At 43.2% G+C, this 24,516-nt stretch overlaps 1 protein-coding gene across 1 annotated transcript in view; it reads left to right on the forward strand.

The window, feature by feature from the left end:
- MUC16 (mucin 16, cell surface associated) overlaps window positions 1–24,516 on the forward strand; it is a 69,049-nt gene that overhangs the window by 38,730 nt on the left and 5,803 nt on the right. The window contains exons 27-38 of the mRNA XM_057708298.1: window positions 804–928; window positions 1,022–1,089; window positions 6,153–6,325; window positions 8,391–8,426; window positions 11,178–11,299; window positions 11,401–11,468; window positions 11,652–11,824; window positions 13,999–14,129; window positions 14,481–14,548; window positions 15,743–15,891; window positions 18,147–18,310; window positions 19,004–19,071. Of these exons, the coding sequence (XP_057564281.1) occupies window positions 804–928; window positions 1,022–1,089; window positions 6,153–6,325; window positions 8,391–8,426; window positions 11,178–11,299; window positions 11,401–11,468; window positions 11,652–11,824; window positions 13,999–14,129; window positions 14,481–14,548; window positions 15,743–15,891; window positions 18,147–18,310; window positions 19,004–19,071 (1,345 nt within the window). The remainder of the gene's footprint in view (window positions 1–803; window positions 929–1,021; window positions 1,090–6,152; window positions 6,326–8,390; window positions 8,427–11,177; window positions 11,300–11,400; window positions 11,469–11,651; window positions 11,825–13,998; window positions 14,130–14,480; window positions 14,549–15,742; window positions 15,892–18,146; window positions 18,311–19,003; window positions 19,072–24,516) is intronic.

Consider the following 24,516-nt stretch of genomic DNA (forward strand, 5'->3'; position numbering starts at 1 on the left):
GGGAGGTAACTTTTCTCCCAGAGGTTTGTCTTAATCATTTAGCTCCTGCACCACTTTAAGGCAAGGGGCCTCTGGTCTCACCTGCATCATATGTTCATCTACTCTATTTCTCCTGGGGTCTATACAGGTCACCCCAACTATTGATCCATCTGTGCCCTGAACTGTGCTTAAACATTTTACAAAAATTAACTTGTTGAAATTTCATAACAACCTTTGAAGTAGGAATCATTATTATATTATCTTACACATCAGTAAAACTGAGATGCAGAAAGGTTGGTTATAGCTGCTAGATTGTTGAATTTTTTTTTAACCAATGCATAGAAGATTGACACACTTCGCTATAAGGGGAGGAGAGAGAGAGAAAAAATATATATATATATTACATAACTTTATATAATATATAAATTATATATTTATATATAGTATACATTCATTTCTCTATTTATATATAAATATAAACATATGTGCAAAGAGACAGGGGCACGGAGAGACCGAGAGAGAGAGAGATGGAGAGCAGAGAGACTATGATACATGTCTGGGGTCATCAGTGCCTTTCCTCCTGGGAAAAAACAAAGCCACCAGTGTTTTCACAGAGCCCTCCATGCCTACATCAGGGTGCAAAAGGCCCATTACAAGTCCCCAAGTTGTTAACCCTGCCCTTACTGGCTGCTGGAGCTGTTACCATTAACAAGCGACCCTCGGGTTAATCGAGAGGACACAGGGCCCTTGGAAGCCCCACCCTGGGGTGGATGTTGGAACCCCGACCTCCCGGCGAGGCTTGGCTCTCTCTGTGTCTACCACAGCTGCGGAGGTCAGTGAGGAGCCATTCACGCTGAACTTCACCATCGACAACCTGCGCTACTCGACAGACATGGGTCACCCCGGCTCCCACAAGTTCAACATCACAGACACCCTCATGCAGCACCTGGTGAGATGCCTCTTCCCCCGCTTGCCCCTTCATGCCCATCCTGTGGACTGATGCCCACCTATGACCACGACTGGCTCTCTCCTTCCTCTCCAGCTCAGCCCGTTATTCCAGAGGAGCAGCTTGGGTGCCCGATACACAGGCTGCAGGGTCACCTCGCTAAGGTGAGAGCACCCCCACCCCCACCCACCCTGGCCCACCACCTAAGGACGTGGACTCCTGACTGTGGGAGCTGCCCCCAGATGCAGCGGGCCATTCTTGGAGGGTCCTTTTCTGCATCCATTTTTTCATATTACATTATTAATTTTTTTAATTGTATAAAATAAATATAGATGTAAAATTAGCCACTTTAGCCATTTTTAAGTGTGTGATTCAGTGACATCGATTATGTTCACAATGGTGTGCAACCACCATCACTATCTACTCCCAAAACCTCCCATCACCTAAGCAGAAAGTCAGTGAGAAACACTCACTGAGCAATTACTCTCACTTCTCCTGGTCAGTCTGTGAACTGTTGGTATTTGTGAAGCACTTTTCATTCATATTTTCATTCACCTGACACAGATGGTACAGCCTCTGAGGCAGGTGGTACTCTGGGTACCAAGGCACCACCCTTGCCCACATCTAGTCAAGAAAACTGATACCTAGCAGGAGAATAACTACCTAAGTAAAGTGATTTCAAATGCAGTAGGAGCATAATGAAATAGAGATGGAAAAGCAGCTTTACCCAGGGGTAAAGGGGTTCCTCTTTGTGGAGCCGACTTCTGAGCTGTCTCCCAATTTGACAAGAAAGATTTGGTCATGAAAACTGTTCCAGACAGAGGGAATAACATGGCTGAAGGTCCTGAGGTGGAAATCAGCTTGGTATGTTCAATGAACAGCCAGGAGGCCAGTGTGATCGGAGCAGAGAGAGAGCAAGGGAGAGGGAGGGAGGAGATGAGATTTGAGACAATCAGCAGGGTCTGCACCATGTAGAGTCTTGGGGGAAGTTGATTTTTTTTCTTTTTTCTTTTCTTCCTTTTGTGTGTCATTTTATTTTTGTTTTTTCTAGTTTTATTGAGTTGTAATTGACATATAACATTGTATTAGTTTAAGGTGTACAACATAATGATTTTTTTTTTTTTACTGATTTAGCAAAAATGGGGTTTGTTTTTTTTTTTGGTTGTTTTTATTGGGGTATAGTTGTTTTACCATGTTGTGTTAGTTTCTACTGCACAGCGAAAGTGGAGTTCCCTGTGCTATACAGCAGGTTCTCACTATTTATCTCTTTTATACATATTAGTGTATGTATGTCAACCCCAATCTCCCAATTCATCCCACCCTGCTTCCCCCCTTGGTGTCTACATCTGTGTCTCTATCTATATTCTACCTTACAAACCAATTCATCTGTACCATTTTTCTAGATTCCACAAATATGCATTAATATACATTTGTTTTTCTCTTTCTGACTTACTTCAATCTATATAACAGTCTCTAGGTTCATCCGCGTCTCTACAAATGACCCAATTTTGTTCCAACATAATGATTTGATGTATTTGTATATTGTAAAATGATTATTATCACAATGCATTTCGTTAACAGCCATCAATTCACATAGTTGCAGGTTTTTTTTCTTGTGATGGGAACTTTTTTTAGCACGTCTTTCTTTGGCACTAGACACCTGGTGCTTCTCTCCATTTGCGGAGGTGTAAATGCCACTGCATGTGTGTGTGTGTGTGTGTTTTAAGAACTTTAACTGAGATACAGTTGACATACAATAAACTGCATATGTTTAAAGTGTACAATTTGATTTTTTTTTATTAGTAATGTATATATGGCAATCCCAATCTCCCAATTCATCCCCCCCCACCCCTCCCTGCTTTCCCCACTTGGTGTCCATATGTTTGTTCTCTACATCTGTGTCTCTGTTTCTGCCTTGCAAACCGCTTGATTTGTACCATTTTTCTATAGTCCACATATGTGTGTTAATATACGATATTTGTTTTTCTCTTTCTGGCTCACTTCACTCTGCATGACAGTCTCTAGGTCCATCCATGTCTCTACAAATGTCCCAATTTCATTCCTTTTTACAGCTGAGTAGTATTCCATTGTATATATGGACCACATCTTTTTTATCCATTCATCTGTCAATGGACATTTAGGTTGCTTTCATGTCCTGGCTATTGTAAATAGTGCTGCAGTGAACATTGGAGTGCATGTGTCTTTTTGAATTATGGTGTTCTCTGGGTATATGCCCAGCAGTGGGATTGCTGGGTCATATGGTAACTCTGTTTTTAGTTTTGCAAGGAACCTCCATACTGTTCTCCATAGTGGCTGTATCAATTTACATTCCCACCAACAATGCAAGAGTGTTCCCTTTTCTCCACACCCTCTCCAGCATTTACTGTTTGTAGATTTTCTGATGTTGCGCATTCCAACTGGTGGAGGTGATATCTCATTGTAGTTTTGATTTGCACTTCTCTAATAATAGTGATGTTGAGCAGCTTTTCATGTGCCTCTTGGCCATCCATATGTCTTCTTTGGAGAAATTCCTATTTAGGTCTTCTGTCCATTTTTTGAATGGATTGTTTGTTTTTTTGATATTGAACTGCATGAACTGTTGATATATTTTGGAGATTAATCCTTTGTCTGTTGATTCGTTTGCAAATATTTTCTCCCATTCTGAGGGTTGTCTTTTCATCTTGCTTATAGTTTCCTTTGCTGTGCAGAAGCTTTTAAGTTTCATTAGGTCCCACTTATTTATTTTTGTTTTTATTTCCATTACTCTAGGGGATGGGTCAAAAAATATCTTGCTGTGATTTATGTCGAAGAGTGTTCTTCCTATGTTTTCCCCTAGGAGTTTTATAGTGTCTGGCCTTACATTTAGGTCTTTAATCCATTTGGAGTTTATTTTTGTGTATGGTGTTAGGAAGTGTTCTATTTTCATTCTTTTACATGTAGCTGTCCAATTTTCCCAGCAGCACTTATTGAGGAGGCTATCTTTTCTCCATTGTACATTCTTGCCTCCTTTGTCAAATATAAGGTGCCCATATGTGTGTGGTTTTATCTCTGGGCTCTCTATTGTGTTCCATTGATCTATATTTCTGTTTTTGTGCCAATGCCATACTGTCTTGATCACTGTAGCTTTGTAGTATAGTTTGAAGTCAGGAAGCCTGATTCCTCCAGCTCCGTCTTTCCTTCTCAAGATTGCTTTGGCTATTCGAGGTCTTTTGTGCTTCCATACAAATCGTAAAATTTCTTGTTCTAGTTCTGTGAAAAATGCCATTGGTAATTTGTTAGGAATTGCACTGAATCTGTAGATTGCTTTGGGTAGCATAGTCATTTTCACAATGTTGATTCTTCCAATCCAAGAACATGGTATGTCCCTCCATCTGTTTGTATCGTCTTTGATTTCTTTCATCAGTGTCTTATAGTTTTCTGCATACAGGTCTTTTGCCTCCTTAGGCAGGTTTATTCCTAGGTATTTTATTCATTTTGTTGCAATGGTAAATGGGAGAGTTTCCTTAATTTCTCTTTCTGCTCTTTCATTGTTAGTGTATAGGAATGCAAGAGATTTCTGTGCCTTAATTTTATATCCTGCTACTTTACTAAATTCATTAATTAGTGCTAGCAGTTTTCTGGTAGCATCTTTAGGGTTTTCTATGTATAATATCATGTCATCTGCAAAGAGTGACAATTTTACTTCTTCTTTTCCAATTTAGATTCCTGTTATTTAATTTTCTTCTCTGACTGCTGTGGCTAAAACGTCCAAAACTATGTTGAATAATAGTGGTGAGAGTGGGCACCCTTGTCTTGTTCCTTTTCGTAGCGGAAATGCTTTCAGTTTTTCACCATTTAGAATGATGTTGGCTGTTGGTTTCTTATATGTGGCTTTTATTATGTTGCGGTAACTTCCTTGTATGCCCACTTTCTGGAGAATTTTTATCATAAATGGATGTTGAATTTTGTCAAAAGCTTTTTCTGCATCTATTGAGATTATCATATGGTTTTTACCCTTCAATTTGTGAATATGATGTATCACATTGATTGACTTGCATATATTAAAGAATCCTTGCATTCCAGGGATAAACCCCACTTGATCATGGTGTATGATCTTTTTAATGTGCTGTTGGATTCTGTTAGCTAGTATTTTGTTGAGTATTTTTGCATCTATATTCATCCGTGATACTGGCCTGTAATTTTCTTTTTTGGGGACATCTTTATCTGGTTTTGGCTTCAGGGTGATGGTGGCCTCTTAGAATGAGTTTGGGAGTGTTCCTCCTTCCGCTATGTTGGAAGAGTTTGAGAAGGATAGATGTTAGCTCTTCTCTAAATGTTTGATACAATTCACCTATGAAGCCATCTGGCCCTGGGCTTTTGATTTTTTTTAATTGTAAGATACACATCACATGAAACTTACCATCTGAACCATGTTTAAGTGTACAGTTCAGTGGTGTTAAGTATATCCACATTAACCAGCCTCCAGAATTTGCAAAACTGAAACTCTATGCCCATTAAATAACAGCTCCCCATTTCCTTCTACCTTTAGATGTTGGCAACCACCATTCTATTTTCTGTCTCTATGAACTTGACTACACTGGGCACCTCATAGAAGTGAAATTATACAGTGTTTGTCTTTTTATGACTGGCTTAATTTATTTAACAGAATGTCCCCAAGGTCCATCCTTGTAGCCTGTGTCATACTTTCCTTCTTTTTAAGGATGAGTAACATCCCACTGTATGGATATATCACATTTTAAAATCCATTCATCAGGACTTGGATTTTTACACAGAGCAGGCAAGGTGCTGGGGCTCCCACATGACAACAGTGAACCAGACTGTTCTGTTTCCTGACTTCATGCAGGTCACCATCTGGAGGGGACAGGGACAAATAATATATGCTCACAAAGAAGGTAACCAGGGCTGTGATGGGGGAGTCACAGGGCATTGTGGGAACCAGAAGAGGACACTGACTCAGCCTGGGAGAGTTCTTAGAGGAAGAGGAGGAGGTATCTGAGTTGAGACCTGAAGGATGGTCAGGAAATTACATAGGTAAAGAAAGAAGGGGAGAAACTTACAGACAGAAGTGACTATATGTGCAAAGATCCTGGAGTGAGAGACTATGACTGGATGGAGAAACTGAGAATGGTTCAACGAGGCCAGAACACAGGAAATGAGGTGTACGTTGACCACAGGTGAAGTTCCAAGTGGACTGCATTCCCCCAAAGGTCAACCTCTCCTTCCCCAGGTCTGTGAAGAATGGCGCCAAGACAGGAGTGGACGTCCTCTGCACCTACCGGCAGCCCCCCAGTGGCCCGGGCCTGCCTGCCAAGCAGGTGTTCCATGAGCTGAGCAGACAGACCCGCGGCATCACCCAGCTGGGCCCCTATTCTCTGGACAAGGACAGTCTCTACCTCAATGGTGAGTGGTTCTCAGCCCACCTCACTGGGTCCACACCCTAACTCCAGAAGGGTCTCCACTGACTAGTCAGTTCTCTAGGGGAAACCTTGAGACAGACTCCAGTGTGAATCTTGACTCCACACTGAACTCACACAGCCACCCTGCAAGGCTGGTCCTTGATTAAACCCATTTTGCAGATGAAGAAACTGAGGTTCTGAAAGTTATGTAATTTGCCCAAGTAGGTGTGGCTTGTAAGTGGTGGAGTCAGGGTACAAGCCCCAGTTGTCAGCATCCAACACTGTGCTCCATTGTATGTATTTAACTCATAGAAGTATCTTTCTAGGGGAGACTTGGGGAAAGAAAATTCCATATCTGTCTTCTTTTTTAATACACCATGCTTAAGTGAGATCAATTCTGGGAATACAAAGATAGTCCAACATCTACAAATCAATCAACGTAATACAACACACCAACAAAGGAAGGATAAAAATCACCTGATCATCTCAATAGATGCAGAAAAGCACCTGATAAAATCCAACGCCCCTTCATAACAAAACCCCCCATCAAAGATGGTACAGTAGGAACACAACCCAACACAACAATCCCATCTATGACTAACCCACAGCCAACATCACACTCAATGAGGAAAAGCTGAAAGCCCTTCCCCCAATACCAGAAACAACACAAAGATGCCCACCCTCACCACCTATACCCAACATAACATTGGAAGTTCCAGCCACAGCAATCAGACAAGAAAAAGAAACAAAGGACACGCAAACCGGAAAGGAAGAAGCAAAAGCATTACCCCTGGCAAATGACATAATATCTAATTTTAAATTCTACATCAATTTGGGGTAATTTTTTAAAAATCACTGACCTCTTTTATTCCTTTCTTGTATTTAATAATTTGAAACAGTATCATTTATTTAAATTTGCAACTATAATGACTAATAATTTTGCTTTTATTTTTTTTACATATACATATATCCCTCTTTTTAAAAAAAAAATTCTTTTCCCATATAGGCCATTACAGAGTATTGAGTACAGGTTCCCATGCTATACAGCCCCACTTCTCACTTTTGACCAAGATGGGCTTCTCTCTTGGTTGGGGCCCCTATGCCAGGAAGGAAGGCAGGCACTCTGAACATCTAGGGGGGTCCAAGCTTCAGACACACGGGGCATCAGCCTAGAATCCAGGGAGAAAGAGCATTTGGAAGGGACAAACTTAACGGAGGTTCTGAGCGACAGCGCACAGCTGTGATGAGGTAGACTGGAATTACTTAGCTTCCCTCCTCCCTATCTCCAACCTGGGACTAGAGTTTGGCAACTCACACTTTATCACCATTACCCGATCAGGTGGGCAGGGAGACATCCTGGTCCTTTGTGACTCCCATTTTAGCAAAGAGGAAAACAGAACTACGGAGAAGGGAAGGGAACTGTCCACACTCACAGTAGGTTTTTCACCAATCTAGGTCTTGAGTTCACATTTTCCCCTTCACCTTGGTGATTGCAGGGGCCAATTTAAGACTCCCCCTTGTAAGATGCACAATTTATATGCCTCACTGTGTTCACTCATTCGGCATTTACCAAGCATCTGCTATAAGCCAGGCCTGGTGCATGTCAGCAGGGACAGATGGGCTACCTGTACAACCTATCCTAATGTAAGCTCCAGTGGGGCAAACTCTGTTTGGTTTAGAAGTACATTCCCCAAATGTAAATAGAACTTGACACATTGTAAGCTTTCCATAAATATTCACTGAAAGGAAGGATAGATTGGAGGGAGGTTGGAAGGGCAGATGGTAAGGTGAATGGACATGTTGGGGGAAAATGTGTGAACATAAATGTGATGAGAGTCTCTTGTCGGGGGCTTGCTGGTGAGGTGGGTAAGGAATGGTAATCTCTAATCCAAAGGTCAGGAAAGCCTTTATAGTGAAGATGACACTTGAGTCTGATCCTAGAAGATGCATAGATGCTCACCTGGTACAGAGGGAAAGGCATCCAGAAAGGAGCCCCACATGGACAAAGGCAGGGATACCTGGGCTTGTTTCTCTGCATCCCATTTAGTGTATGACTTTTTTGTTTCCAGGCTATAATGAACGTGGTCCAGATGAGCCTCCTACAAGTATGTATCTTTTCATCCACTGTCCATTTCAGCCTCCAATGGTCTTGAGCCAAAGTTTTCTTCTCACTGACAAAGGGAGCTTGCCCCAAACTCAGGCTGCTCTCCTGAGTGGAGGCAAGGTATCAGTGGGAGGAAGGATGCTGAGTCCTTTGTCTCTTTTTGGACATGCAGCCATGGAATTGGCTTTCCAAATTTTCCACACCCTTTTGGGTTGGAGGAAAAAATCTGAATGAGCATTCCCTACAGGAATAAGGGTTGAGGTCAGAAAACGACCTTGTAGTCCATGCCTCCTGATAACAAAATCTTTTAATAGGGGCCGCAGAAGGGGCCTCAGTGTCAAGTTGCAAATTCTGGTGGCTCCTCAGTGGTTTGGCCAAATTTGTCCATTCACTCATCCAGTGATCACTTCACCTATCTTTTCACCCATTCATTCTTCCACTCTCTCAGTTATCCCTTCTCTCAGACCTCTTCATACCTCCCTCCCTTCCATCTATCCATCCATCTATCCATCCATCCATCCATCTGACCATCCTTCTTCCTATCCACCTGTTTGTCCTTCTTTCCTTCTGCACTTCCATTCACCTCTCAACTTTTCTTCCTGTTCATTCTTCTTTCTTTCTCTTTGACCCTCCTTTTGTCCATTCCTCCTCTGTCCGTCCAGGTATCCCATCTCTCTGTCCATATATCTGCCCCTCCTTCTGTCCTCTTTGTTCAGTCTCTCTCGTTTACCTACTCACACTCTCTTGGGCTCATTTCTTTCACAGGCTTGCTCATCGCTCTACTAACACAATCACCCCTTCACTCCCTCCCATTAATGGTAAACCTATGAATGCAAACTTCTGGAGCCCGGTGAGCCTGGGGGGCTTCTCCCACTCTGTGGGGGGCTCTGTTCCTCTCTAATGACTGCCCTTTCCATAGCTCCCAAGCCAGCCACCACGTTCCTGCCTACATCATCACCTGTGCAACCAGAATCCACCACAGGTATGGGAGGGGGTGGGGGGGTGCTTTTCCTTCCCAAGAGAAGCTCTCCAGCCCCACACATCCACCAGCCAATTATAACACAGGATTTGGGAGGCCAGGGTGTGCAATTCTGGGTTTAGGGCAATCATTCTGATCACAAAGATTATACCAACAATTCAGTCTGATGCTGGCCCTCATGGAGCCCCCAGTCTTGTGAGACTAACAGACTATTATAATATCATGTGGTAGGTCTTGGGGTGAGGCACCTGGCACAGTTTGGTAGGGAAAGGCTTTTTTTTAAAGTTATTTTCTTCTTCTTTTTTTTGTATGTATATTTGTATGTATGTATGTATTTTATTGGCTGCATTGGGTCTTTGTTGCTGCATGCGGGCTTTCTGTCGTTGCGGACAGCGGGGGCTACTCTTCGTTGTGGAGGTTGGGGGGCTACTCTTCATTGCAGTGAGCAGGCTTCTTATTGAGATGGCTTCTCTTGTTGTAGAGCATGGGCTCTAAGCGCACAGGCTTCAGTAATTGTGGCGCATGGGCTCAGTAGTTGTGGCTCACGGGCTCTAGGGCAGGCGGATTCTTAACCACTGTGCCACTAAGGAAGCCCAGGAAAGGCTTTCTGGAGAAACTTTCACAAAACCCGAGTCTTTAAGAAAAACTAGGAGTCATCCAGGCAAAAAGGGGATGAAAAGTTTTCCTGGCAGATGGGATTCCATGAGCAAAATGTCACTGGTCAAAAGCAGCATAGTGGGGACTTCCCTGGTGGTGCGGTGGTTAAAAATCTGCCTGCCAATGCAGGGGACACAGGTTTGATCCCTGATCCAGGAAGATCCCACATGCCAAGGAACAGCGAAGCCCACGTGCCACAACTATTGAGCCTGCTCTCTAGAGCCCATGAGCCACAACTATTGAGCCCTCAAGCCGCAACTACTGAAGCCCACATGCCTAGAGCCCATGCTCTGCAACAAGAGAACCCACCACAATGAGAAGCCTGCGCACCACAATGAAGAGTAGCCCTCACTCACTGCAACTAGAGAAAGCCAGTGAGCAGCAACAAAGACCCAGTGCAGCCAATTAATTAATTAATTATTTCGTAAAAAGCAGCACAGTGTATGGGGAGAATTAGAAGAATTTGGCTTGCCTGAAGCTTAAAGCTTAACCTGGAGTAGATGGATAAATTAAGCTGAAAGCCTGGCAAGAACCAGATTAAGAAGGACTTTGAGTGTCAGATCAAAAAAGTTGAACTTAGGGACTTCCCTGGCAGTCCAGTTGTTAAGACTCCACACTTCCACTGCAAGGGACACAGGTTCGATCCCTGGTTGGAGAACTAAGATCTCACATGCCACATGAAAAAAAAATATTAAAAATAAGTTGAACTTAGTGCTGAAGGCCATAGGAAGCCACGTGGTACTAGAGCCGTGGTGACAGTAGCGAGATTTTTATTTATGAAAATGTCTTCTAGTGTTCAGTGTAGAGAACATCCTTTAGACAGGGCAGCCAATGAAGCTGCTGTGGTCTTGGCCCAGGTCAGAGAAGATGAGACCTGAGCTGGGACAGGGATGGAGAGAGGGGATGTATGTAGGTACCATTCTGCAAGTAACATTAGTGTTAATTGGAGGTGAGGGAGGAGAGGCTGAGCAGATAGGCTGGTTTTGACTTGGGTGGTCTCATTGGTGGGTGGTGGTGCTACTGGAAGAAGAGACAGAAGATTATAATGAATGCAGGACTCTGATGTGGTCCCAGTTCAGCTCTCGGTGATACCCATCTATGCCCGTCTTATTGCAGCTATGGGACACAACCTGAAGACCCTCACACTTAACTTCACCATCTCCAACCTTCCATATTCATCAGACATGAGCAATAGCTCAGCCATGTTCAACTCCACTGAGAGGGTCCTGCAGAGCCTGGTGAGATGCTGGTGCCAGCAACCCCTGGTGGGATAGTTCCCACCCAGTCCCTCCCCCAATCCCTCCCCTTTCTGCTTATCATCCTTCTCCTATCTCCCCAGCTTGGATCCTTGTTCCTGAAGAGCAGCCTGGGCCCCTTCTACTCAGCTTGCAGACTGATTTCCCTCAAGTAAGACCTTTTCCTGACCATTTGCCTATAAGGATCACTTTCGATGACCACCCCTTTCTCCATCTTCCCACTGACCTTCCATTTGCTGCGCCCTATTTCTGGCCCCACATCCAGAGGTTTCAAGACCTCTCTCTAGAAGGACTCTAGACTCTATATAGAGTCCTCACCTCCCTCTCTCCCCAGACCTGAGAAGGGTGATGCGGCCACCAGCGTGGATGCTGTCTGCACCTACCACCCTCACCCCATGGGCCACAGGCTGGACCGAGAGCAGCTTTACTGGGAGCTGAACCAGCTGACCAATGGTGTCACCCAAATGGGCTTCTACACCCTGGTCAAGGACAGCCTCTTTGTCAATGGTGAGTGCTCATGCTGAACTTGGATTTACAGTAATCAGTACTTGTCCCTATTCTATTTTATTTCCTCCTGAACAAGTCAGTCCAAGTTCTATTTGGGGAGCACCCTCCCCAAACCTCCATGGGGATGGTCTCTCCTTGTCAGTTCAGGAAAACAGCGTGAAATGAAATTCTTTTACCAAATAAATGTAATGAATTTTCATTCAAAACCAAAATGTCTGACCCATGGGATCTCTTGGGACAGAGGTTCTTCTATGAGAGGTTCCTCCATGCCAGTGGCTCTTACCTGGGGGTGATTCTGCCCCCACCCAGGAGATAGTCAGCAATGTCTGGAGACTTTTTTAAAATTATTTTATTTTATTTTAATTGATTGATTGATTAGCTGCATTGGGTCTTTGTTGCTGCACACTGGTTTTCTCTAGCTGCCCGGTGAGCAGGGGTGGGGGGGCTACTCTTCACTGTGGTGCGCGGGCTCCTCATTGCAATGGCTTCTCTAGTTGCAGAGCATGGGCTCTAGGCATGCAGGCTTCAGTGGTTGTGGCACATGGGCTCAATAGTTGTGGCTCACGGGCTCTCGAGTGCAGGCTCAGTAGTTGTGGTGCACGGGCTTAGTTGGTCCGCAGCATGTGGGATCTTCATGGACCAGGGATCGAACCCGTGTCCCCTGCATTGGCAGCCAGATTCTTAACCACTGCGCCACCTAGGAAGTCCCTGGAGACATTTTTGATTGTCATAATGGGGGAGGGGGCACCTAGTGGATAGGGGCCAGATATGTAGCTAATATCCTCCAATGCACAGGAGAACCTCACCACCAAGAAATATATAGCCTCAAATTTCGGTAGGTCTGAGGATGACAAGCCCTGATGAACCTGGCCAGACCCATGCTTGTCACTTCACAGCAATTATTTGTTTAATTATCCAACTTTACAAAATTAGTGTTTGTTTAATGTGGCATTCAGTTCTTAATATGTTGACACATTTTAGTATCCAATGAATGAGTGAACAAACAAAAGATGTATATCTCAGCCCGAATGTTTGGGGATCCACTGCAGCTCACATACATTCATTCAACAAACTCATATGCATGACCGTTCTGTCCCAAGCCATGTTCTGGGCATGGAGATAGAATATGCAGGTTCTGTCCCTGAAAAAGTCATGATCAAGTGAACTAAAGATTATTTAGGGACACAAGTGAAGAAAGTCAGAAAGAGAAAGACAAATACCATATGATACCACTTACATGTGGAATCTAAACTATGACACAAATGAAAATATCTGTGAAACAGAAGCAGACTTACAGACTTGTGGTTGCCAAGGGGAGAGGGTGGGGGAGGGATGGAATGGGAGTTTGGGATTAGCAGATGCAAACTATCATGTATAGAATGGATAAACAACAAGGTCCTACTGTATAGCACAGGGAACTATATTCAATATCCTGTGATAAATAATAATGGAAAAGAATATGAAAAAGAATATATGTGTATAACTGAATCACTTTGCTGTACAGCAGAAATTAGCACAACATTGTAAATTAACTATACTTCAATAAAATAATTTTTTTAAAAAATATCACTTAGGGGGACTTCCCTGGCAGTTCAGTGTTTAAGACTCCACTCTTTCACTGCAGGGGGCACAGGTTTGATCCCTGGTCAGGGAAGTAAGATCCCACATGCAGCGTGGCATGATGGCCCCCCCAAAAAATATTAGAGACACAAAAAAGGCAGAGACACTATTATTAACAGGGTCCCATGGGAGTGCAGAGATGAGGCAAGTCAAGGAGTGCTTCCTGGAGGAGGATATTGTGTGCCTGAAACTGTACTGGACACTGGACATGACAAGAACAAAGTAGATGAGTGCCTTCTTCCATGGATCGCCACCTCAGTGGGCTCCTGAAGCAGGAATAGGAGTTTTCCTGGAAAAGAAGAGGGTGGAAGAGCATTCCAGGAAGCAGGAACTGCATAAGCTCACGCAGAAAAGCTCAGCTCAGGAGATTCCCTATAAAATTCCAGTTTTCCCCCTCTTCGGGGTGACTTTCCATTTGGGAGTCCCTAGAGTCCCCGACATGTGGGCCTGATTTTGGTGGATTCTGACAGTAGATTGGGGCCCCCGGGCCACCATGCCTCTGTACTAAAAGCTGAGAGTTTCCACCTGTCTTTTCTTCCTCTCGGTGTCTCCAGGCTATGCACCCCAGAGTTTATCCATCCAGAGTGAGTACCAGCTACATTTCCACATCATCAACTGGAACCTCAGCAACGCAGACCCCACATCCTCAGAGTACATCGCCCTGCTGAGGGACATCCAGGACAAGGTAGGGTCTCTCTCCCCCCTTCCATCTCTCCTTGCCCTGGGCACCCTTGTCATTCCTCAGTCTGACTTACCCTATTAAGAGATTGCTTCAACTCTTCACTTTACCTACTGGGTTCTCTCAGTTTCCAGAGGCAGTACCCTAGCTGCCTCCCTGCTTCTCAGATGGGCAAACTGAAGCTCAGAAAGGGGAGCACTGTGCCCGAGGTCACATAGTGAGTTAGGGGCAGAGCCAGGATTGGAACTCAGGTCTCCTTTCCTTCAGGACTTATATTGGTTCCTCTACTGGCTTCAGTAGCCCCATCCAACCCCAAGAGACCTCCACCTCACCCACTCTCTCTACCCTTTATTCCAGGTCACCAAACTCTACAGAAGCAGCCAGTTACAAGATGTATTCCGCTCCTGCCTGGTCACCAACTTGACGTAAGTTGAGATTGGAAGCACTGGCTGAGCTGGCGCCTTGAGGCTCTAAGCTCCTGTTGGCACATCCTTGAACTGGAAGGTTCATTGACATGGTGCCCATTCTTCCCCACGTCCTTGACAGCTAATCTTACCATCTGCTTCCATAGGTCTTCAGGGTGCAGGATAAGGATTGACCTCTTGGAGCCACCAACCCCTTTGCACCCACCTCCTTCTTGGGAAATACAACTTTCAACTAATAATAGTCCAATAATAACACTTACCATGGCCAGGCTCCCTGCTGGGTACTTTCACACATGATTATCTCATTTAATTCTCATAACATTCCCCAGGAGATGAATGCAGTGCTCCTCCCCAGTGCTCACATGGGAAAACTGAGGCTCAGAGAAGTGAACAGCCCAAGAGCTGTCGAAGCTGGGTTTGAACCCAGGTCTCTGAGCGGTGGGTAGAAGAACTAGGACATCTATACTACAGAGAGGGAGGATCATGGGACACAGTGCTGACTTTGAATATTACCAAACTTCAGGTCCTTTGTCTTTAACGTAGAGATAATTGTAATAATAGCTTCCACCAGAGTGATGGGGAGGGAATGTGGAAGTCACTTCTTAGAGATGCACAGTAGACATTCATTACTGCTACTGTTATTGCTTCTATTCCCAACACCTAGGAGTCTTTTCCTTTTTGTTTTTGTTTGTTTGTTTGTTGGGGGGTTTTTAATTTTATTTATTTATTTACTTATTTATTTTTTGGTCTGCATTGGGTTTTCGTTGCTGTGCGCAGGCTTTCTCTAGTTGAGGAGAGTGGGGGCTACTCTTCATTGCAGTGCACGGGCTTCTCATTGCAGTGGCTTATCTTGTTGCAGAGCACGGGCTGTAGGCACAAGGGCTTCAGCAGTTGCAGTGCATGGGCTCAGTAGTCGTGGTACATGGGCTTAGTTGCTCCTCGGCATGTGGGATCTTCCCAGCCCAGGGATCGAACCCATATCCCCTGCATTGACAGGAGGATTCTCAACCACTGTGCCACCAGGGACGTCCCAAGCCTTTCCCTTTTTGGTCAGGGTCTCTTCTTTTGCCTGGGGGAAGAGGCAATGAGATACCCCCACTGCTTGCCCCTAGGTCTTTGGCTCTATAAAGCAGAAACTCAGGAGACACTTCTGGTGTTGGGTGCTGGCTGAGTTGCCATGGTCTCTGTTCCTAGGTTGGATCCCATGTCGGTAACCATCAAGGCACTGTTCTCCTCCAATCTGAACTCCAGTGTGGTGAAGCGAGTGTTTCTAAACAAGACCCTGAATGCCTCATCCCACTGGCTGGGTGCCACGTACCACTTGACGGATATTCATGTGACAGGTGTGAGATGGGGTGGGGAATAGGTTCATGGCTGGAAAAGATCTGTTTTGTTTTGTTTTTGGCTCTTTACTGGAGTATAATTGCTTTACACTGCTGTGCCAGTTTCTGCTGTACAACAAAGTGAATCAGCTGTATTTATACATATATCCCCATGTCTCCTCCCTCCGAGACCCCCCCTCCCCATCCCACTCCTCTAAGTCATCACCAGTCATCTAGTTGATTTCCCTGTGTTATGCAGCAGCTTCCCACTAGCTATCTATTTTACATTTGGTAGTGTATATATATCAGTGCTACTCGCTTACTTCGTCCCAGCTTCCCCTATGCCACACCCACCCCGCCACGTGTCCTCAAGTCCGTTCTCTACATCTGCATGGTAAAGATGGTTTTATGAAGGAGGACATGGCTTCTGGGTAGCAGTGAAATTGATGGAGGATGCGGAGGAAAAGGGGGCGGGGAGGCTTTCCGGAAGCCCATGTTGATGATTCATGGCAATGTGTCATCCAACAGGAGGCGGGAAGAGAAAATGCAGCGATGGTAACCAAGGGAATGGTTATTTTACATGTCAGTTTTTCCAACCCAGAATGTGAAGGATCCTGGGTTTCCTTCTTAGGCTGCAGTTATGAGTCACGCATTGGTTCCTTCATTCATTCGTTCATTCAATGTATACCCCATGAAAATAAATAGGTACTGGTGATACACTGTGATAACTGCTGTAATAGAGGAATTTCCAAAGTCTGTGGGAACCCCAGGAAGGCATACACAGCTCTCTCTTGGAAAGTTTTCTAGAGGAAGTGATGAAGAAACTGAGATCTGAAGAACAGGACCTAGTTGGGGGGAAGAGATGGGGGGTGGTGCTACATGTGTCTATAAGCTAGAATACAGAAAGCACATGTCACTGGAGGAGGCTGTAAGAAGTCCGGTGTGGCTGGAGCACACACCTTGACATGAGACAGGTGACAGTTGTGGCTGAAGATGTGGACAGGGACTTTCCTGGGCTCTGGAATGGTTTGGGGAGGAACATGACACACTCAGAGTTCCGCTTTAGAAAGCTTATCCTCATATAGACGATCTTATTTACAAAGCAGAATAGAGACACAGATGTAGAAAACAAACATATGTATACCAAAGGGGAAAGAGGGGATGGTGGGATGAATTGGGAGATTGGGATTGACATATATACACTATTGATACTATGTATAAAATAGATAACTAATGAGAACCTACTGTATAGCACAGGGAACTGTACTCAGTGCTCTGTGGTGACCTAAATGAGAAGGAAATCCAAATCAGAGGGGATAGATATAGATATAGATATAGATATAGATATAGATATAGATATAATGTATAGCTGATTCATGTTGCTTTACAGTAGAAACTAACACAACATTGTACAGCAGTTATACTCCAACTTAAAAATAAAAAAAAGAAAAGAAAGCTTATCTTCTGCGGGATAGCTGGACAGTGATTGGGGAAGGGGACAAAGGACAGAGGCAGGAAGACACATTAGGAACCTAGGTCAGCAAAGGTGTGTGATAGATGCCCACTGGGGTGGTCAGCACCTGCACCTCCCGACTCTGCCCCAGAAAAGCCCAGGCTTCTCTTCCCCACATCCTAGTGAACTCTCACAATGCTTGGTGGAGAGTTGGACAGGCAGGCAGATGAATGGATTCAAGGTGGTGGACAGGTGGATGAATGGACAGTTGATTTACAATGTTGTGTTAACCTCTTCTGTACAACAAAATGACTCAGTTATACATATATATATATATATATTCTTTTTCATATTCTTTCCCATTATGGTTTGTCACAGGATATTGAATATAGCTCCCTGTGCTATACAGTAGGACCTTGTTTTTTATCCATCCTGTATATAATAGTTTGCCACTGCTAATCCCAAACTCCCATCCCCTTCCTCCCCTACCTACCTCCCCCTTGGCAACCACAAGTCTGTTGTCTTTGTCTGTGAGTCTGGTTTTGTTTCATAGATATGTTTATTTGTATCATATTTTAGATTCAACATATAAATGAGATCATATGGTATTTGTCTTTCTTTTTCTGACTTACTTCACTTAGTAGTATAATCTCTAGGTCCATTCATGTTGCTGCAAATGGCATTAATTCATTCTTTTTTATTGTAGCCCACTTTTAAAAACCCAGCTCAGTCTACATTTCCAGGAATAAGCAGACTGGCTGTAATGATTCCTTTGTTGAAAACTTCTCCTGATGGGGACTTTCATACCTTCTTTTTATTCTAGAAGTGGAGCCATCAATTCATCTACCAACAGACCAACCAACAATCAGTCCCAGCTTCCAGAACTTCCAGCTGAATTTCACTGTCACCAACCTACCCTATTCCCAGGACATGACCCAGCCAGGCACCCACAAATACCAGCGGAACAAGAGAAATATTGAGGATGCGGTGAGAATGGGGTTGTGTACCCATGCTGTTCCCCTGTAGAAACTGACCTATGGACACTGGGTAGTCAGAGGGTGACTTCTTTTTTAATGTGCACATGTATTTTTTTGTTTTCAGTTTGGCAGTCTGGACATTTTTTAAATTGAAGAATAATTGATTTACAATATCATGTTAGTTTCAGGTATACAGCACAGCGATTTGTGTGTGTGTATGTGTGTGTGTGTGTGTGTATAAAGGATTCTCATCCCTTATAGGTCATTACAAAATATTGATTATAGTTCCCTGTGCTTTACAGTAGATCCCTTGTTGGTTATCTAGAGGGTGACTTTTTTTTTTTTAACAATTCATGAAGACAGGTTCTTATTCCCATTTTACAAATTAAAAGACAGCCATAAAGGGGTTCAGTTGCTAGCCCAACACACCCTGGAACAGGACATGCTTTGGTGTACATACCTGGGCTACTGTTTCCTTTTCTTTTCTTTTTTTTGGGGGCCACACTGTGTGGCATGCAGGATCTTAGTTCCCTGACCAGGGTTCAAACCCGTGCCCCCTGCAGTGGAAGCGAGGATTCTTAACTATTGGACAGACAGAAAAAAAAGAAAATTAGATGGGGTAGTGTGCTCATCGGCTAACTGGCATTCTCCAATGCCACTGGGCCATGGATTCTGACCAAGGAAATGTTGCCCTGTCTTTCAGCTCAACCAGCTCTTCCGAAACAGCAGCATCAAGAGTTATTTTTCTGACTGTCAAATTTCAGCATTTAGGTGAGTTCTAACTCAGGGCCTAATCAACTTGGAGGTTTGTGCTGTCCTTTAAAAGTGTCCCACTGCCACATTCTCTCAGTTCCTAGGTGTCTAGGAACATAGAGCTGTTACCTAACATCAGCTTGTTCCTGAACCAGTGAGCACAACTGGCTAGAAACTCAAGAGAGCTTGTGTCAATCTAGGCAGACATGAAGGTGCTGGGCGCCATGGGATATAGAGTATAGCATTCATGTCTTAAGAAATCAGCCACTGAAGTCAGAATCCGTGGGAGATGGGGGTTAGAACCAGATGACTTGGAATCCAGCAATCTAACCGTGCTGTCCAGTCGTGTAGCCATTAGCCATAAGAGGCAATTAAAAGCTGTTATACACCTGTTAGCATGTTTCACATAACATAAAGTTTACCTTTCTGATGTATGTAATTTAGTGGTATATTCATAGAGTGGTACAACTATCCCATCTAATGGAGGAAACTTTTCATCACAGCAAAAAGAAATCTTGTACCCACCCATTAGCAGTCATTCCTCATTCTTCCCTGGTCCCCACCCCCTAGCAAGCAACTTACTTTCTTCCTCTGTGGATTTGTCTGTTCTGGACAATAGGCACTCCATATATATGAAATGTATATAAATGGAATCAAACACTATGTGGGTTTTTTTTTAATGGTCCAAGTATTTTTTAAATAAATTTATTTATTTATTGGCTGCATTGGGTCTTCGTTGCTGTGCACGGGCTTTCTCTAGTTGCAGTGAGCCGGGGCTACTCTTCATTGCGCTGCACCAGCTTCTCTTGTTGTAGAGCACAGGCTCTAGGCTCACAGGCTTCAGTAGTTGTGGGTCACAGGCTCTAGAGTGCAGGCTCAGCAGTTGTGGCACACACGCTTAGTTGCTCTGAAGCATGTGGTATCTTCCTGGAGCAGGGATCAAACCTGTGTCCCCTGCACTGGCAGGTGGATTCTTAACTACTGCGCCACTAGGGAAGTCCCATTATGTGGTCTTTTGTGACTGATTTCTTTCATTTAGCATAGTGTGCTCAGGATTCATCCATGTTGTAACATATATTGGTCCTTCATTCCTATTTAGGACTGAATAATATTCCATTGGATGGCTGTACCACTTTTGTGTATCTGTCCATCCACTGATGGACATTGGATTGTCTCCGCTTTTTGGCTATTATGAATAATGCTGTTATGATCATTAATATCCAAGTTTTTATGTGAACGTCCGTTTTCACTTCTTTTGGGCATATAAATAGCAGTGGGTATTGTAACTAACTCTATGTTTAATTTTTGAGGAACTACTGAACTACTTTCCACAGAGGTTCCAGCATTTTACATTACCTTCAGCAATGTATGAAGGTTCCAAATTCTCCACATCCCCACCAACGATTATTATTGTCCTTTTTTTTCCCCCACTATAGCCATCCTAGTGGGTGTGAAGTGGTAGCTCGTTGTAGTTTTGATTTGCATTTCCCTAACGATTAGTGATGTTGAGCCTTTTTTAATGTATTTATTGGCCATTTTTATATCTTCTTTGGAGAATTATTTCTTCAAATCCTTTACCCATTTTTAAAATAAATTTATTTACTTATTTATTTATTAGCTGCGTTGGGTCTTCGTTGCTGCGCGAGCTTTCTCTAGTTGAGGAGAGGAGGGGTTACTCTTCATTGCAGTGCACAGGCTTCTTACTGCAGTGGCTTTTCTTGTGGAGCATGGGCTCTAGGTGCGAGGACTTCAGCAGTTGTGGCATGTGGGCTCAAGAGTTGTGGCTCACAGGCTCTAGAGCGCAGGCTCAGTAGTTGTGGCACACAGGCTTAGTAGCTCCATGGCCTGTGGGATCTTCCAGGACCAGGGCTCGAACCCGTGTTCCCTGCATTGGCAGGCACATTCTTAACCACTAGACCACCAGTGAAGCCCCCTTTACCCATTTTTAAAATTGATCTATTTGTCTTTTTAATGTTGAGGTATAGTAGTTCTTTATATAGTCTGGATACTAGACCCTTACAAGATACATGATTTGTAAGTATTTTCTCCCATTTGAAAGGTTGGATTTTCATGTTCGTGATAGTATCTTTTAAAGCACAACAGTTTTTCATTTTGGTGAAACCCAATTTATCAACTTTTTCCTTTGGATTCTTGTGATTTTAGTACCATATCTAAGTACCCAATGACTAATCCAAGATTATGATTTCTTCCAAGGGTTATATAATTTTATCTCTTATATTTAGGTCTTTATTTTAAATTAATTTTTGTATATGTTGAGATAGGGGTCCAACATATCTTTTGCAAGTAAATATCTAGTTGTCCCAGCTCTATTTGTTAAGTAGCCTATCCTTTCCCTAATGTTTTGGAAGCTTTGTTGAAAATGAGTTGTCCATAATTGCATGACTTTGTTTATTGACAGTAGATTTTATTCCATTGATCTATATGTCTATCCTTCTGCCTGTGGCAGTGTCTTCATTACTGTAGGTTAGTAGTAAGTTTTGCAATTGGGAAGCAGAGTTGTCCAATGTTGTTCTTTTCCCATACTGGTTTGGTAATTTGAGTGCCTTGCAATCGCATATTAATTTTAGGATCAGCTTATCAATCTCTATAGAAGAGCCAGATGGGATTTTGACAGAGATTCATTTATTCTTTAGATCAATTTGGGGAGTACTGTCATCTTAACAATATTAAATCCCCAATTCATGAACATAGGATGCCTTTTCATTTATTTAGGTCTTTGAACAAAGTTTTGTAGTTTTGAGTGTACAAAACTTACACTTCTGTTAAATTTATCCCTTAAGTGTTTTGTACATTGTTTGATGCTATTGTAAATGGTGCTGCTTTCTTAACTTTATTTTCAGAATGTTAATAACTATTGTATAGAAATACAGTATAGTCTTTTGCATATTGCTCTTATATCCTACAGTCATGCTGAACTAATAGGATTTAGTAGTGTGTGTGTGCACACGCATGTGTGTATTTCTTGGGATTTTTCTATGTACAATATAATGTCATCTGCAAATAGGGAGTTTAACATCTTATTTTCCAACCTAAATGCCTTTTATTTCTTTTTCTTGTCTAATTGGCCCCATAAGAACCTTCAGTATGATATGAATAACATATAAGATGAGGACAGACATCCTTGTCTTGTCCTTGGTCTTAAAGGAAAAGTCTTCACTCTTCCACCATTAAGTATGACGTTAGGTGTAGTCTTCGCATGAATATTCTTTATCAGGTTTGTAAAGTTTCTTTCTTTTTCTTTTAAATTTATTTATTTATGTATTTATTTTATTTACTGGCTGCGTTGGGTCTTCGTTGCTGCACACGGGCTTTCTCTAGTTGCTACGAGCGGGGCTACTCTTCCTTGTGGTGCGCAGGCTCCTCATTGTAGTGGCTTCTCTTGTTTTGGAGCACAGGCCCTAGGCGCGTGGGCTTCAATTGTTGCGGCACATGGGCTCAATAGTTGTGGCTCACAGGCTCTAGAGCACAGGCTCAACAGTTGTGGTGCATGGGCTTAGTTGCTCCGCGGCATGTGGGATCTTCCTGGAGCAGGGATCGAACCCGTTTTCCCCTGCATTGGCAGGCGGATTCTTTACCACTGCGCCATCCAGGAAGTCTTGTAAGGTTTCTTTCTATTCCTAGTTTGTTGAGGTTTTTTTAATCATGAAATTATATTCTGTCAAATTCTTGTTTGTGTCTATTGAAAACATGTCAAAAAAAAGAAGTGGTATTTGCCCTTTATTCTATTAATATGGTATATTACATTGATCAATTTTTTTAGATATTAAGCCAACCTTTCAGCTAAAGGTAAGAGTTTAAGACCTTTTCAAGTCTTGCACAGCACTCTTGTGGTCTTCTAGATCCCCAGGAATACACTGGAGCTTCTCAAAGCCCCCTGTACACATCTCATTCCCCAATTTTTTCTTTTAAGTTATTAGCTCACCTCTTGCCTGCCCCAACTGGTATTGCTCCCTTGGGCAGATACAATGTAAAACAATTACCACTGATTGTTTGTAGTAAGTGCCCTGGGATTAGACTTTCCTCACTAAACAAGCTCTGAGTCAGATAAAGACAAAGCTCTGAAAATGAGGCTTTTTCAAGAAGCTGCCAGACAGGTCAAATAGTGACAATTCAATGGGGGTGGGTCTTTTAGGGAGCTGTAAACCCATTACAGTTTTCAAAGTAACTGAGCCCCTCGTGAGAGCAGGATGAGAATTGTGCAAGTTATAATGCCATAAGGTTTACTCCATTTACCAAGATTCAAACATTTTTTTCTTAACTAAATGCTGCTTGAATTGTTGCAAGCCTTTGGTTAATTTGGTTTATTTTTGGATGAAAAAAATTTTTTTTATTAATCTCAAATAGAAATTTAGCATTTCCTTCAACTATGAATGTAAGCAACAAACCAGTAATACTAGCAGTACCTGTGATTTTTGTCACCAATAGAAATCACAGATATTTCCACATATTATACTCATGGAAGAGACCCTAAAATAGTATTTACATTTAGGGTGACCAACTGCCCTGGTTTGCCCAAGACTGAGTGGCTTCCCAGAACATGGGACTTGCAGTGCTAAAACTGGGAAAGCCCCAGGCAAACCATTCCCTACTAACATTCATCACTACTCTGAAACTATGGTAGTTATCACATCACTAGCTGCCATCATTTAGTGTGTTAATACAGAAGCAGCCTGCTATATCACAATTTCAGAAATATCTTGAGAAGTGTATATCCACATAATCTGCGTCCTTTATGATCCTTTGCATTTCATTTGATGTGTTTAAAAGTGTTCTCAATCTAAAGGTTTCACCAAATTGCCAAAGGGTCCCACGGCATAAAAAGGGTTAAGAGGAAAGAAACTGGGAGCGTTGGCTAGAAAATGGAAGAAACCAGATTTAAGTTACTTTAGGCCTTGCAACCTAAAAGCAATAATGAGCTCCATGGTAGAAGAGGACAGAGGCATGTACCTCCAAAGAACACAATTAGACAATCGGCTGACGGAGCCATTTTTTCACTCCCAGTTGTCTCTCTTACAATCCCGCACACAGTAACCAGGGAATCTCCCTAAATTCTCCACTCCTGATGACATATATATGTGTATTTTGTTTCTCATATTGTTGGTATAATCTTTTTTTTTAATTTATTTATTTATGTATTTATTATCTGCGTTGGGTCTTCATTGCTGCACACTGGCTTTCTCTAGTTGCTGAGAGTGGGGGCTCCTCTTCATTGTGGTGCGCGGGCTCCTCATTGTAATGGCTTCTCTTGTTGTGGAGCACGGACTCTAGGCGCGTGGGCTTCAATAGTTGCAGCACATGAGCTCAATAGTTGTGGCTCATGAGCTCAATAGTTGTGGCTCACGGGCTCTAGAGCACAGGCTCTATAGTTGTGGCGCACGGGCTTAGTTGCTCCGTGGCATGTGGAATCTTCCCAGGGCAGGGCTCGAACCCGTGTCCCCTGCA

Source organism: Hippopotamus amphibius, chromosome 15 (genome assembly GCF_030028045.1).
Source record: "Hippopotamus amphibius kiboko isolate mHipAmp2 chromosome 15, mHipAmp2.hap2, whole genome shotgun sequence".
Taxonomy (NCBI): domain Eukaryota; kingdom Metazoa; phylum Chordata; class Mammalia; order Artiodactyla; family Hippopotamidae; genus Hippopotamus; species Hippopotamus amphibius.